We start from the raw sequence: 13,600 nt of genomic DNA, 5'->3' as shown, positions 1-13,600 counted from the left end.
GCCAAGGGACCATAGTTCCCAGCATGCCGCGCGCCCGCTTCCGGGGCGGGTCTGCAAGACCCGGAAGTGGTGGAGAAACTCCGTGGAAGCTCGCGAGTCTGAGTTATAGGTGGTCGCTTTTCCGCGTAAGTTGTTTCTGCTGCTGCTGCCTCTGCAATGGGGAAACGACAGCACCAGAAGGACAAGATGTAAGTTGAGCCTCAGCCGGGATCGGCGGCACGCTCTGCCTCAGTCCCCTGCCTGATTTAGCGCTACTGCTCTTTCTTGGAGTTCGTCGAGAGCCCATTCCAAAATGTCACTTCCGGAAACTTCCGCCCCCACTCCCTTCTTTTGGCAGGCTTATGTATCTTCATCCACCGCAGTTTCCTTGGATAAAGCTCTGATGTGGTCTCGACTGAGCGCGACCCTTATACTGGCCTCGGCGCTCGTTTGAACCGTTTACTTCTCAGAATTTGCCTGGGACCGCCCGTGTCACTCATTGTAACCTTTGCTCTTGCATTAGTAGTCTTTCTCCTGCATCTTCAGCCTCCTTGGGTGCTGGTTCACACTCATTAGCCTACACATCTCTAGTCTTTTAGTTTAAAATAAGCCAGTCGGGCGCGGTGGCGCTCGTTTGTAATGCCAGCGACTCGGGAGGCTGAGGCAGGAGGATCGCAAATTCAAAGCGATCGGTTATTTAGCGAGGCTGAATTAAACCCTTTCTCAAAATAAAAAGGACTGGGGATGTAGCTCAGTGGTAAAGAGCTCCTGGGTTCAATCCCCGGTACCAGAAAAAAACAAAAACAAAAACCTAAAAACAAGCCAACCGTGTCCCTGCCTTTCCTCCAGCTGCCTCCGTGTTTCTTTGATTCTCTTCCTAACAAGTGAAAGACTTCCCTACTTGCTGGTTTCTGCTGTGCCTTGAAACCAACTCAGTCAGACTTTTGCACCCAGAACAGCTCTTGTGAAGATACCCTTGTCTTCTATGTTACCAAATCTCAATAGCCTATGACACAGTAATTTCTCTTTCCCAAAGTCCTTCTTTAGTGTCTTGAATCTCACATGCTTTGTTTTGCATCTACTTCAGTGACTTCTCTCTTCTCAGTTCCTTTTCCTGGGCCTTCCTCCTCTTCTCTCAGACCTCATAAGTTTCTTCTCCATTTATTTTCTCTGTGAGTGATCTTTCCCAGTCATCTGTAAGTTGAAGTTGATTTTTTGTTTGTTTTTTGGTACCAGGGATTGAACCCAGGGGTGCTTAACCACTGAGCCACATCCCTAGTCTTTATTTTATTTTATTTTATTTTATTTTATTTAGAGATGGAGTCTTGCTGAGTTGCTCAGGGCCTTGCGAAATTGCTGAGGCTGGCTCTGAATTCGAGATCCTTCTGCCTCAGCCTCCTTACAAGCATGCACCACTGGCCCCACCGAAGTTGATTTCTTCATTCTTACCATAGTCAGCTGTTTACTTGACATCTCCCTGTAAAGAAGAACTGGTAGATATCTGAAAGTTTCTTTTTCTTTCCTTGTCTTTTTTCCTTTTTTTGTTAAGAGTTTTACTGTATTGCTCAAGCTGGCCTGGAACTCTTCATCCTTCTGCCTTAGCCTCTTGAGTAGCAGGGATTACTAGCACATGGTACTACCTGAAAATTAATATTCCCTGTATTAGTGTTCTGTCACTGTGACAAAATATCTGAGAAGAGCAACTTAAAGTAGGGAAGGTTTATTTTGGCTCAGTTTCAGAGGTTCCAGTCCATGGTCAGCTGGCTCTGTTTTAGACCTGTGATGAGACAAAGCATCATGGTGGATCAGACCTGCTCCCTTCATGGCAGTTGAGAAGCAGAGATCAAAGAGGTAGACAAGAACACACAACAGCCAAACTGGTGTTTTGAGACGCAGGTTAAATCATGTCAGGGGCGCGTAACCCTCCAAACAGCTTCCTTTCCCATTTTGAGCAAATCCAGAGTCTTTACCATGGCCTGTGTAGCTCCTTTGATCTAGTCATTGCCCATGTCTTTATCATCTGTCTCCTATGTACACTCTTCTCCAGTGATGTCTTGTTTTGGGAACATACCCAGCCTTTAAACCTTTTTACATATTATGCCTTCTAAGCTCTTCCCTGGATCTTCATGTGCCCAGCTTCTTCTCTTGTCAGGTCTTCTCATAAATTCAGTTTGTTTCTTCAGGTTTGGGAAATTTTCTGATATTATTTCGTTGACTAGGTTGTTCATTCCTTTGGTTTCTATCTCTGTGCCTTCCTCAATCCTGATAATTCTTAAATTTGGTCTTTTTGTGATGTTCCATAGTTCTTGGAGGTTTCGTTCATGATTTCTTAGCATCTTCTCTGTTTGCACAACTTTATTTTCAAGATTAAATATTTTGTCTTCATTGTCTGTCTTCCAAGTGATCTAATCTGTTGGTGATGCTTTCCATTGAGTTTTTTTAATCTAGTTTGTTGTTTCCTTCCTTTCAAGGATTTTGGTTTTTTTTTTTTTTTTTTTTTTTTAGAATCTCTCTTTGTTGAAAGATCTTTTGCTTCCTGTAGTTGCTCTTTTAACTGCTTATTGGTGTGATCATTCATTGCCTGCATTTGCTCCCTTATTTCATCCTTTGCTTCACGAATGATTTTAATTATATATATTTTGAAGTCCGTTTCTGATGTTTCTTCTACCATTGCTGTCACTGGATTCTATTAATATAGAATCTAGGTTTGTTTGGATCATTTTCTTCCCTTGTTTTTTCTTGTTGTTCATGTATCTTCCCCTCTAGCAGTGCAGATCTGGGATATTGCAGTTTCCCCCCTATAGGCTTATAGTGACCGTATAGATTTCCAAAATCTCTTCTTTAAGGGGGAGATCAACATTAGCAGAGCCCAGTACAGACAATATGCAGCCCTAAACCAAATAGCCCCTATGAAGACATTAACAGTATTGTCATAATAAACAGAATGAGTTCAATTATTATCTACAGTATAACAAATAGATTTGCAATAAGGTCTGCAGTTTCTAATGGAGGACAAAGAAGATGGGGAGGGGTGTAGGATGTAACTGTTAGTGGGATAGGAAAAGAGTTTTTAGAAATTCTAGGTGGTAGAAAGAGTGAAAGTGTAATCAAAAGTAGTTGGTTGTTAGCATGAGAAAGGGGAGAAAGAGGCTCTGAGGAAACAGGTAAACAAAAGGAAAATAGAGCAAGAAAAGTAAAGAAATAAAGACTTAAAAATTTCCAAAAAGGAGAGAAAGAAAAAAAAATCTACACTATAACAGTCATGTAGTATTCAAATCTCCCAGTCTTCAGTAGCCTGATGCATGGGAGGTACCTGACAATGAGCTTTCAGTCTCCAGTAGGCGGCTCAGGATGGAATTTGCCCCACCTAAAGATGGGAGCTTCTGCTTCCAGGATAATCCCAGATGGCCACAGTGGCTTCCAAATGTATTGGCAAATGGGGAGCTGCTGCTCAAGGTGTGGTCATGGTCGACTGGGATACCTGGAGGTGGGGTGTGGTTGATCGGGCAGGGGTCCTGGAGGTGGGGTGTGATCGGTCTTGTTGAGGGGTCCTGGCTGTGCAGTGTGGTCGGTCGGGCTGAAGGGTCCTGGAAATGGGACTCAGTCAGTCCGGCTGGGGGTCCTACAGGTCCTGGCTGTTGTCTCAAAATGGCGGCAGCCACTTGTAACCAAACCTGCAGGTTCTGTGTCAGTGGACTTCCAGTCAACAGCAGGCAGCTGGCAATTCACTGGCGGTCTGTGGTTGGTCTGCTGGCTACCAGCGGACAATTGGCAGGTGGACCTTGGGCAGTGAATGATCGGTAGGTGAAAGGCAGGAGATGGGCAGGCAAGAGGCAGGCAGATGGCGGATGATAGTTGCCAGTCAGTGAGCAATCTACACTCAAAAAGTGGACAATATGTTGGCAGACTGCAACTGATTGCAATGGACAAATGGGGTAAACAGCAGAGGATTGATAAGCAGCAAAGTCTGCCTCACTGAGAAACATATCCTCTGGTTAAAACCCAAGTTATGGACCTCTGGTTAAAACCCAAGTTATGGAGCGACAAGGAATGCAGCCTCCCTGTAGTCTGCCATCTTGGATCTCCAGTTTGTTTCTTTCAGAGCAAAGCAGAAATGTTGTTTTCTATTTACTAGTCTCTGTATCCTCCTGCCTATTTTGTTTATCACTATGTGCCTGACACCTAACAGGTATTTTAATAAGCTTTTGCTGAATAAGCAACAGTTACATTATTAGTTACTTACTTCACAGACTCTGTCATCTCTAAAAAGAGGAGATAATAACATTCTTTCTGTCCTTCAGGTACATTACCTGTGCTGAATATACTCACTTTTATGGTGGCAAGAAGCCAGGTAAAGCATAAAATTCTTCTGTTTTCCATGGTACATGGGGGTGGTATTAAGGAATGATGTCTTTAATCTACTGTAAGCTGTAAAAATGAACAGTTAACAAGAACAGACATTGTAATAGACAACTAAACTGAGGATGTAGCCCACAAAAAAGGAAATATACTCAGCATAGGAGAAAATGTTTCATCTTGGTGGGGATTTTTCAAAATGTAGGTTTAAATAACATGTTGTTTTTTATTTTGAGACAGGGTCTCACCAAATTGCTTAGAGCCTTGCTAATTTGCTGAGGCTGGCTTTGAACCTATAATCCTCCTGCCTCAGCCTCCAGAGTCTTTGGGATTACAGGCATGCACCACTGTGCCAGGCTCCATCTAAGTTCTTTTTGATGTACCCCATGTGTTTCTCATTATTTCAAAAGATTTTTAATCCATGGACTGGGAGGTGTAACTTAGTGGTGGAGCATATGCCTAACATACCCAAGGCTCTGGGTTCAATCCCCAGCACCAAAAAAAGACAGAAAAGTTTTAATCCATAGCAATTGCTATACTAGGTAATTTGCATCAACTTTTTTATTTTTTTATTTTTTGCGGTGCTGGGGATTAAACCCAGGGCCTTGTGCTTGCAAGCAAGCACTCTACCAACTGAGCTATCTCCCCAGCCCTGCATCAACTTTTTTATAAAATGTAATTGAATTGTTGTTAGGTGCACATAGATGAAATATTTTACAAATAAGTGTAGTGTTTTTTATTTCATTTTAAACAGATATCCCACAAACAAATTTTCGTCGTTTACCTTTTGATCACTGCAGGTAAGGGTTCTAAATGTTTATCTTTCCCTGTGGTTCTCTATATGTTGGACATCCTTTTTCTGAAATGTTTGAGACTAGATGTGTTTCAGATTTGAGAGCTTCTCAGATTTTGGAATATTTGCATAGACTTTTAATTTAAGCATCTCTACTCTGAAAATCTGAAGTCCAAAATGTTACAAAATTCTAAACTTTTTTGAGCATTGATGTGACACACAAAAATTTTTGGATTCTGGAGCATTTTGGATTTTATTTTCAAATTAGGGGTGCTCATCATGTACTGTCTGGTAGTGAATCTGAAGGTGTAGGTGGGGATCATTTATATTCCTCCACCTGCATCTTCCCTGATGGGAGGCAGTGGACCCAACCATGATGACAGGTAGTATATATTTTTTATTTCTTGTATCTGTATTTACAAGCTCTGTCTTTTTTTAAAAACATATATTTTTTAGTTGTAGATAGACACAATACCTTTATTTTATTTATTTTTATGTGGTGCTAAGGATTGAACCAAGGGCCTCACATGTGCTAGGCAAGCACTCAACCACTGAGCTACAATCCCAGCCCAAGCTTTGTCTTTTTTTAACCTCATTCTTACCTTCCAAGGAGAGGAGGCCCTGTTGTTAAGTCCATTTTATGGTTGAGAGAACTGATGCTTAGAAGAGTGAAGCACCTTGCTCACAGGTCACATCTGGAAAGATTGGGTCACTGAGTCTTGACCCCAGTGATCTGACCCCAGGCCCACACCTGTAACATTTTACTCTTGTTAGAGAAATTAAGTAATAGCAGCATGAACAGCAGCAAGAGTAATGATATCATGAGGACTTTCTTCACTTACATGTGAACCCAGGCACTGGTGGGAATGAGAAGGAACCCAGATGCAGAGCCACCTAAAGGCTGCTTCCAGCCAGATAGGTCTGGTTATGAACAGAAGTGGGGACCTGTTGGAGGGTTAAATAGCTTGTGGTCAGGGCCTTTGCAGAATGCCTTATCCCCATATCCATGTGTGAGAATTTCCTGTGGGCTCCCAGGGACTTAGGTATTGATTTAGTCGTGTAGCAGCTTCTTGGAAATGTGAGGGACTGTGTACACACTCTGTGGTCAGGAAAAGATAGGGTACCTACCCCAGACCACAGTAGCCCCATTATTCCCTCTCAGAATTTGGGAGGATAGCTTTCAGTATAAAAGCTTGGCCTGTCTGCTATGTGAAGTTTTAGAGAGTGAATCCCAGTCTTGCCTCCCTAAGCCTACGTCCAGGGACCAGTTCTTTTTCTTTTCTTTTTTTTTTTAATATTTATGTTTATTTTTCTTTTTTTCCTATTTATTTATTTATTTATTTATTTATTTATTTATTTATTTATTTATTTATTTATTTATTTATTTATTTATTTATTTATATGTGGTGCTGAGAATCAAACCCAGTGCCTCACACGTGGCAGGCAAACGCTCTACCACTGAGCCATCATCCTTTCACCCAGGGACCAGAATTGATAACAGAACTGTTATAGACATGCAGTGAATGTGAGAGAAGCCTGGTTATTGTAATTCTAAGGCCCTGTGACACCTCCTTGGGCCTGTGCCTTGTACTTAACAATTTACGCTGCAAACTGGAGGGAGCGGGCATCAGGGTCACCTTTGGTGCTGACCACCAGTACAGGCTATGCAGAAAAGCCCCTGGAACTGTTACAGGAATGATTGAAGGATGGAAGCCAAAGGGAGGTATCATGAGTACTATGTACTCATAGTACATAGTACTCATGGCCTGGCCAGCCCATGGTGCAATCAGTGTGTCCAGCAGCTGACCAGGAATGATTTCTTTTTCAGTCTTTCTCTGCAGCCCTTTGTCTACCCAGTCTGCACTCCGGAAGGTGTTGTCTTTGACTTGCTGTGAGTTTTACCTTGAATTTTGATCTACAAACACGGTGAGATTGTTCACACGTACTAAGGAAGAAGGTGTTGGGTTAGTGGGTCCAGACAGTGCCAAGCTAGGCAATGTCAAGGTCACTAGATCCTGATCCCAACAGTCTCAGGAATTGTGAGTGGGCCTGTTGGTGACTAAGGAGGGATAGCCAGGACCTCAGGGACATGGCAGCAGTGCTGCTGTGACATGTCCCTTTTCCCTCTCAGGTAAGGAGCTTTAACTGACAGTTGCTCCTGTCCCTGCCAGAAGTGGGTTCAAATTGCTCTTCATCTTCTATATGTGAAGGTCTTTGTGTTTTAATTGGCACTGTCTTAGAATGTTTATGAACTGGATACTTTCACTTTATAAAAGCAGAGCCATAGAGAAGGCATATGCTTTTCTAGGGCTGTAGTTTGAAGTATTATGCTTATACTTTTTAATTTTTGGGATTGGACCCTGGGCATTGCATAAGCTAAGCATTTGCTCTACCACTGAGCTACATCCCAAGACCTGGTGACACTTTCTGTGTTCTCTTTCCTTCAGGAATATTGTTCCATGGCTTAAGAAGTACGGGACTAACCCCAGCAATGGAGAGGTAGGTGGCCATGTAGGAGTTTGATGCTGGTGAGAGCTGTCTTCTTGCCTTTACTTTGTTCTGGTCATTTTCATGTACACATGGACCTGGTAGAGAACTATTCATGGGGAGCAAGTACACACACCGTGAAGAGTAATAGGCCTTCCCTCTCCTCACCACACCCACTCCTTTCCAGAAGTATCCACTACATGGGCATGTGTTTATGAATTTACATTGTCCTTCCATATCTGTACATTGTGAATCTGCATGTTAAACCAACTACCAGTCATAAATATTTGAAAGAAAATTAAGTTCATACTGAAAATATACAGAATTTTTCCTTGTCATTATTCCTTATATACTACAGTATAACAATATTTATATAGCACTGATATTGTATTAGGTATTATAAGTCATATAAAGAATGACTAGGGATGCAGCTCAGTAGTAGAACACTTGCCTAGCATGTGGGAGGCCCTGGGTTCCATTGCCAATACCACACACACACACACACACACACACACACACACACACACACATACACACACACACAAAAAAAACAAACCCTCATCTACAGATATTTTAAATGTCCTGGAGAATATGTGTAGTTTCTGTGCCATTTTATATGAAGTACTTGAGCATCTATGAATTTTGATATCCTGGGGGGTCCTGGAACCAATCTGCTATACTGAGGAACTACTATATATGCCTTTTCTTTGACCACAGATGTGATCATAGTGGATAAACCCCTGTGTACCCTGCTTTATATGCCCTGCAGTGTGTCTTGGAGACCTTATTAACATATTGTTGCAGAAATCACAGCCTTTTCTGTGTTTCAGTGTATATCCTTCTTTGTGGGATTACTACACTGGATTTTAAATTGTTTGCCATTATAAACAGGTGAAGGAAATGCCCCTGTGCATGTTTCTTTGGGAGGTAGAAGTATCCATCCAGCAGTACTGAGTCAAAGGATGGGCGTGTTTTCAGTTTTGGTAGCTACTGGTGAATTACCTTCCAAAGCTGTTGTATTGCTTCAAACGCTTGATAGCAGCATGTGAGTTGACCCTGTGACCTCAGCAACACAGGGTAGGTTTTTTTGTTTTTTTTTTTTTTGCTGTTTATAGGTAAAAAAATCTTTTTTTAAAATTTTTATTAAATAGTTTTTTTTTTTTTCATTCTAATTAGAGGGAGAGAGAGACAGAGAGAGACTGACACTTCAGGGAAGATGAGTCCCTCCAGGGGCAATACCAGTGACCCACCTCCTTTTGTCATTCCCCATCTGTCTACAGTTACAGTTCATTTAGTTCATTGAAACTAGGATGGACTGATTTGGATTATAGTTTTCATAATTTAATTATTTCACCTGTGAATATTCCTGCATTAACACAGGAGCTTTGGAGGGGGACAGCTCATGTCCAGACCATTCTAGTGAGTTAAATTAACTCACTTCTTTTTTTTTTTTTTTTTTTTTTTTTTGGGTGCTGGGGATCGAACCCAGGGCCTTGTGCTGACAAGGCAAGCACTCTACCGACTGAGCTATCTCCCCAGCCCTAACTCACTTCTTTTATGCCCTGCACACAGGTCCAATGCTGTGAATTCTGTGCCACTCAGGGAGAGTATTCCTTGAGTAAAATTCCAGCTCATTTTCCTTTAACCCCACTATATGTCTTTATCATAATTCCACTATATTCCTGCATGTAATCATTCTGTCTGTTCTCTTGGGTCCCTTTACTTCTATTTCTATTTGTTTTTTTACTTTGATTTAATTAATTAATTATTATTATTTTTTTTGCAAACTAGAACTTGAACTCAGGGACTCTTGCTTGCTAGGCAAGTTCTCTACCACCGAGGCACATCCGCAGCCCTTGGTCTCTTTACTTCTTAGAGGTTTGTCTCCTTCCCTCTGTGGGCCCATTTTTCCATTTATTCAGTAGCACCCATCCATTCACATTTGTTTCAAAAGCCTGTCTTTTCTCCAGTGTATGTTTTTGGCACCTTTGTCAAGGATCAGATGACTGTAGGTGTGTGGGTTTCTATTCTGTACCATTGGTCTATGTGTCTATTTTTATGCCAGTACCATGCAGTTTTTATTACTATAGCTCTGTAGTATAATTTGAAGTCAGGTATTGTGATGCTTCCAACCTTGCTTTTTTTGGCTTAGAATTGCTTTATTTCTGGGTATTTTATTCTTCCAAATGAATTTTAGGACTTTTTTCTAGTTCTGTGAAGAATGTGATTGGTATTTTGATGGGGATTGCATTGAATGTGTATATTGCTTTTGGTAGTATGGCCATTTTAACAATATTAATTCTGCCTCTCCATGAACATGGGAGGTGCAGAGACCCTATTTCCAAGTCAGGTCACTTTCACAGGTTCCCAGCAGGTGTGAACTTCAGGGGAGCATTTTTCAACCAAGTATAGAGGGTGATTCTTGTGCCGTTTACCCAGGGACCCTGTTCTTCCTCATGGCCTGACACATTTACTCCTCCCTCTCCTTGGAGTTTGGGGCAAGAGCAGCATAGACTGTGAACAAGATGGAGAGTCAAGACCCCAGAACATGGAGTCCCTATGCTGGTGCTATCGTCAGCTCCCATTGCTGGGTGGAAGTGCCCTTGGCAATAAGACTCTTCCCAGGGAATAGGATGTAGTTGAGTGGCAGAGTGCTTGCCTAGTATATACAAGGCCCTAGGTTTGATCCCCAGCACAAAAAAAATAAAAATAAAAATAGAATTAAGTTCAGACTTCATAGAAGTATAAAACCAACTTTCATCTTGTAGCCTCAACCTTTAGTCCTATTTCTTTCAGTCCAGTGGGCATCTCTGTTGGCATTTGTGTGTTTACAAATGGGTTCTACTCAGAGCCAGTAGGGGTGGATGGTGGTTTATGTAAATGTAGCATTGTGCACACTATTCTGCAGCCCCCTTTTGAGTCCTGGCAATGTTCTGGGGCTTGACCAAAGAGGTCCCCACAGCTAGAGACCTGTTCTGTAGCTGCAAAGAATTGACTGGCAAAGACCTTTCCAACCTGTCTGTTTTCAGGCTTCTTAGCTTTTCATTTCTTCACATTTTATTATTATTATTATTATTATTATTATTATTATTATTATTATTAATTTTGGTACCAGGATTGAACTCAGGGGCACTTAACCACTAAGCCACATCCCCAGCCCTTATTTTGTATTTTATTTAAAGACAGGGTCTCACTGAGTTGCTTAGTGCCTTGCTAAGTTGCTGAGACTGACTTTGAACTCATGATCCTCCTGTCTCAGCCTCCCAAACTGCTGGGATTACAGGTGCGCACCACTGCACCCACTTCTTATTAATTATTATTTTGTGTCTTTCAGAAACTTGATGGCAGGTCCCTGATCAAGCTGAACTTTGCCAAGAACAGTGAAGGTGAGTCCCTTTTATAGCCAGCTCTAGGATTGGCTCATGGAACCCCAGAGTCCCTGCTCTCATCAAGTTTTTTTTTTTTTTTTTTTTTTTTTTTTGATGTTGTTGTTCTAATTAGTTATACATGACAGTAGAATGCATTTTGACACATCATATATAAATGGAACATAACTTCTCATTTCTTCTGGTTGTTCATGATGTAGAATCACATCAGTCATGTAGTCATATATGCACATAAGGTAATAATGTTTGATTCATTTTACTGTCCCTCTTACCCCATACTCTCTCCCCTCTCAAGATCTTTTATCAGTTCTTCCTTCCTTCCCTTCTCCTTCCTCTCTTTCCTCCCCTTCCTTCCTTTTCCTCTCCTTCCTCTTTTCCTTCCTTCCTTTTTTCCTTCCTTCCTTCAATCTGATTGAATCTAGGGCTTTGCACATGCTAAGCACATACTCTACCACTGAACCACATCTCCAGCCCTCAGTCATTCCTTTCTGAACAAGTTAGACGCATGTTTTTTTCTCAAAAGATATCACATGACTTCATAAAGGTCCAGATAGTTTTAAAATGGGGGTGAACTGGCACAGATCCACTTTTTTCTACAAAGGCATTCAGTCCATTGAACCACCAATGGCCTTTGTGGGCATGGTTGGACCCTGTGGGGTGTGAGGCATCTATTCATTGTTGGAGGCAGAATCAGGGTAGGTGGGTTAGGCTATGGTGTGGGTGGTCTGGAGGAATCTCTTGGCTAGGCTCTTGTCACCATCACTTTATTATTATTATTTTTTTGTACCAGGGATTAAACCCTGGGGCACTTAAACATTGAACTACACCCCCAGCCCTTTTTATTTTTTATTTTGAAACAGTGTGTTGCTTAGTTGCTTGGGCCTTGCTAAATTGTTGAGGCTGGCTTTGAACTTGTATTCCTCTTGCCTCAGCTTCCTGAGTCACTGGATTTATAGGAGTGCACCACTGCACTCAGCTTGTCATCATCACTTCTAAAGTCCTAACCCAGCTTGAAGACTTTTTGCTTTATATTCTTGCATGCCTTCTTCTTGTCTCTTGGCCAGATACCAGGACTAAAGTGACCACCCTGTATAGTTCCTATCTGAGGTGCTCATCTTACTGGAGGTCTTTGTGGCCCTAACCTTGGTCTTCTTTTGCCATGCAGATGCTGTTGTTTAGGTTGGTTTAGCCTGGCCATTTATAATTCCTCAGCTTCACTTTCGCTTGCATTGAATTTTAAAATTAGTCAGTGGTGGAAACTTAAAGTTGTCTTACTCGTTTTCTTTTTTTTGTTTTTTTGGTACGCAGGATTGAACCCAGGGGTGCTTAACCACTGAGTCACATCCCCAGCCCTTTTTATATTTTATTTAGAGATAGGATCTTGCTAAGTTGCTGAGGCTGAGGCTAAGGCTAGCTTTGAACTCATGATCCTCCTGCCTCAGCTCCCAAGCCACTGGGATTACAGGCATGCACCACCATGCCTGGCTGTATTTTGGCACCTCTGGGGATGATGTCAAAGCATTTTCCAGACATGGAATTATTTCCTGCTTAAATACTTAACTGTGTAACTCTAAAAGATAAGGACTTACCTTATCACAGTAGCATTACAGCACCTAAAAAATTAGGCATTTCTTAGCCTAATCAAATGTACACCCACTTGTCAATGTGGGTGACATTGCTAAGACCCTTAGTCTTTAAGTTCCTGCCCACCTTTTGTTTGTTTTGTGTTTTATTTTTTGGGGACTTATTAGACAGGGCTGCCGGGTGGGGGGTTATTAGGGCAGGGGACCATCAGGAATTTGCCACAGTAGCCCAGGTGAGAGATGAGGAAGGTGAGGAGACAGTGTGACTGGTGGGTGCTACAGCTGTGAGAAGTAGGAGCAGCAGTCAAGCTAGGTCACTGGGAGAATGGACTGTTTCCTACCCAGGGATGGCTTCAAGAGGAGGAGTAGGAATGAGCTAGCATGGGATCACCTGGGACATGCTAGGTCCACCTGTCTGAGGAAGGTGAGGCAGGGGTTTACAGAATGAATCGGAGTTTACTAATTACGCTTGGGAGTGGGACTTGAGCAGCTGCTGTCTCTCTGGATCCCAGCTTTGTGCAGCTGCCTTGGGGTTTCCCCTTCTCCCTTTCTCTGACCCTCAGCCTGAGTTCTCTTTTGCTTCTTCTTTGGGATGATCAAACCTCTTAGGGATGACTGACTTTCCTGTATGTGCCTTCTCTCTAGAGAAGTATCATTGCCCGGTGCTGTTCACTGTATTCACCAATAACACCCACATTGTGGCCATCAGGACGACTGGCAATGTCTATGCCTATGAGGTGGGTCCTCACTGCAGGGAGTGTGGGACTGTGTGGCATCAGACCCTTGGGTATGTGCTTTGGGCACACTCTCTCGTCCTGGCTGAGCGTTGGGAGTGAACAAGCATGGTCTGTTCTCATGGGATTTATAGTCATAGCCACCAGCATGGGCTTTCCTGCCAAGACCTGACTGGGTACCTTCCCATTTTCAGATAGGTCCAGAAAAGTGGAGAGGTACTTCCTGGGCCCTCTGGACCTGAAGTCCAGGCAATTCTGATTGCTGAGCTTGGGGGAGGTGGA

The 13,600-nt window shown here is 42.4% G+C and overlaps 2 protein-coding genes across 6 annotated transcripts in view; one reads left to right on the top strand and one right to left on the bottom strand.

Annotated features, from left to right (window-relative positions):
* Nucleotides 1-8: 8 nt before the first annotated feature.
* Nucleotides 9-13,600, top strand: part of PPIL2 (peptidylprolyl isomerase like 2) — a 31,465-nt gene continuing 17,873 nt past the window's right edge. The window contains exons 1-7 of one of the 3 annotated variants that reach the window (XM_079152136.1): nucleotides 55-188; nucleotides 4,281-4,330; nucleotides 5,090-5,135; nucleotides 6,957-7,019; nucleotides 7,576-7,627; nucleotides 10,950-11,001; nucleotides 13,230-13,321. In XM_079152136.1, coding sequence (XP_079008262.1) covers nucleotides 157-188; nucleotides 4,281-4,330; nucleotides 5,090-5,135; nucleotides 6,957-7,019; nucleotides 7,576-7,627; nucleotides 10,950-11,001; nucleotides 13,230-13,321 — 387 coding nt within the window. In that variant the 5' untranslated portion in view covers nucleotides 55-156. Of the gene's footprint in view, nucleotides 189-4,280; nucleotides 4,331-5,089; nucleotides 5,136-6,956; nucleotides 7,020-7,575; nucleotides 7,628-10,949; nucleotides 11,002-13,229; nucleotides 13,322-13,600 lie in introns of all 3 variants that reach the window. The other 2 variants (XM_079152138.1, XM_079152137.1) reach the window with 2 other exon arrangements.
* The window catches only part of YPEL1 (yippee like 1), a 49,163-nt gene continuing 39,880 nt past the window's right edge, over nucleotides 4,318-13,600 (bottom strand). Inside the window, exons 5-6 of one of the 3 annotated variants that reach the window (XR_013765915.1) lie at nucleotides 5,731-6,073; nucleotides 4,318-4,400 (exon numbers count right to left, since the gene is read on the bottom strand). Coding sequence is in view for 1 of the 3 variants with exons in the window: in XM_079152151.1 (XP_079008277.1) it covers nucleotides 6,023-6,073 (51 nt within the window). In the remaining 2 variants the exon portion in view is untranslated. Of the gene's footprint in view, nucleotides 4,401-5,615; nucleotides 6,074-13,600 lie in introns of those variants that run through there. The other 2 variants (XR_013765916.1, XM_079152151.1) reach the window with 2 other exon arrangements.

Source organism: Sciurus vulgaris (genome assembly GCF_902686455.1).
Source record: "Sciurus vulgaris genome assembly, chromosome: 8".
NCBI classification, from domain to species: domain Eukaryota; kingdom Metazoa; phylum Chordata; class Mammalia; order Rodentia; family Sciuridae; genus Sciurus; species Sciurus vulgaris.
Note: the sequence above shows the minus strand (reverse complement) of the source record. Positions and strands in the feature narration are given on the sequence as shown.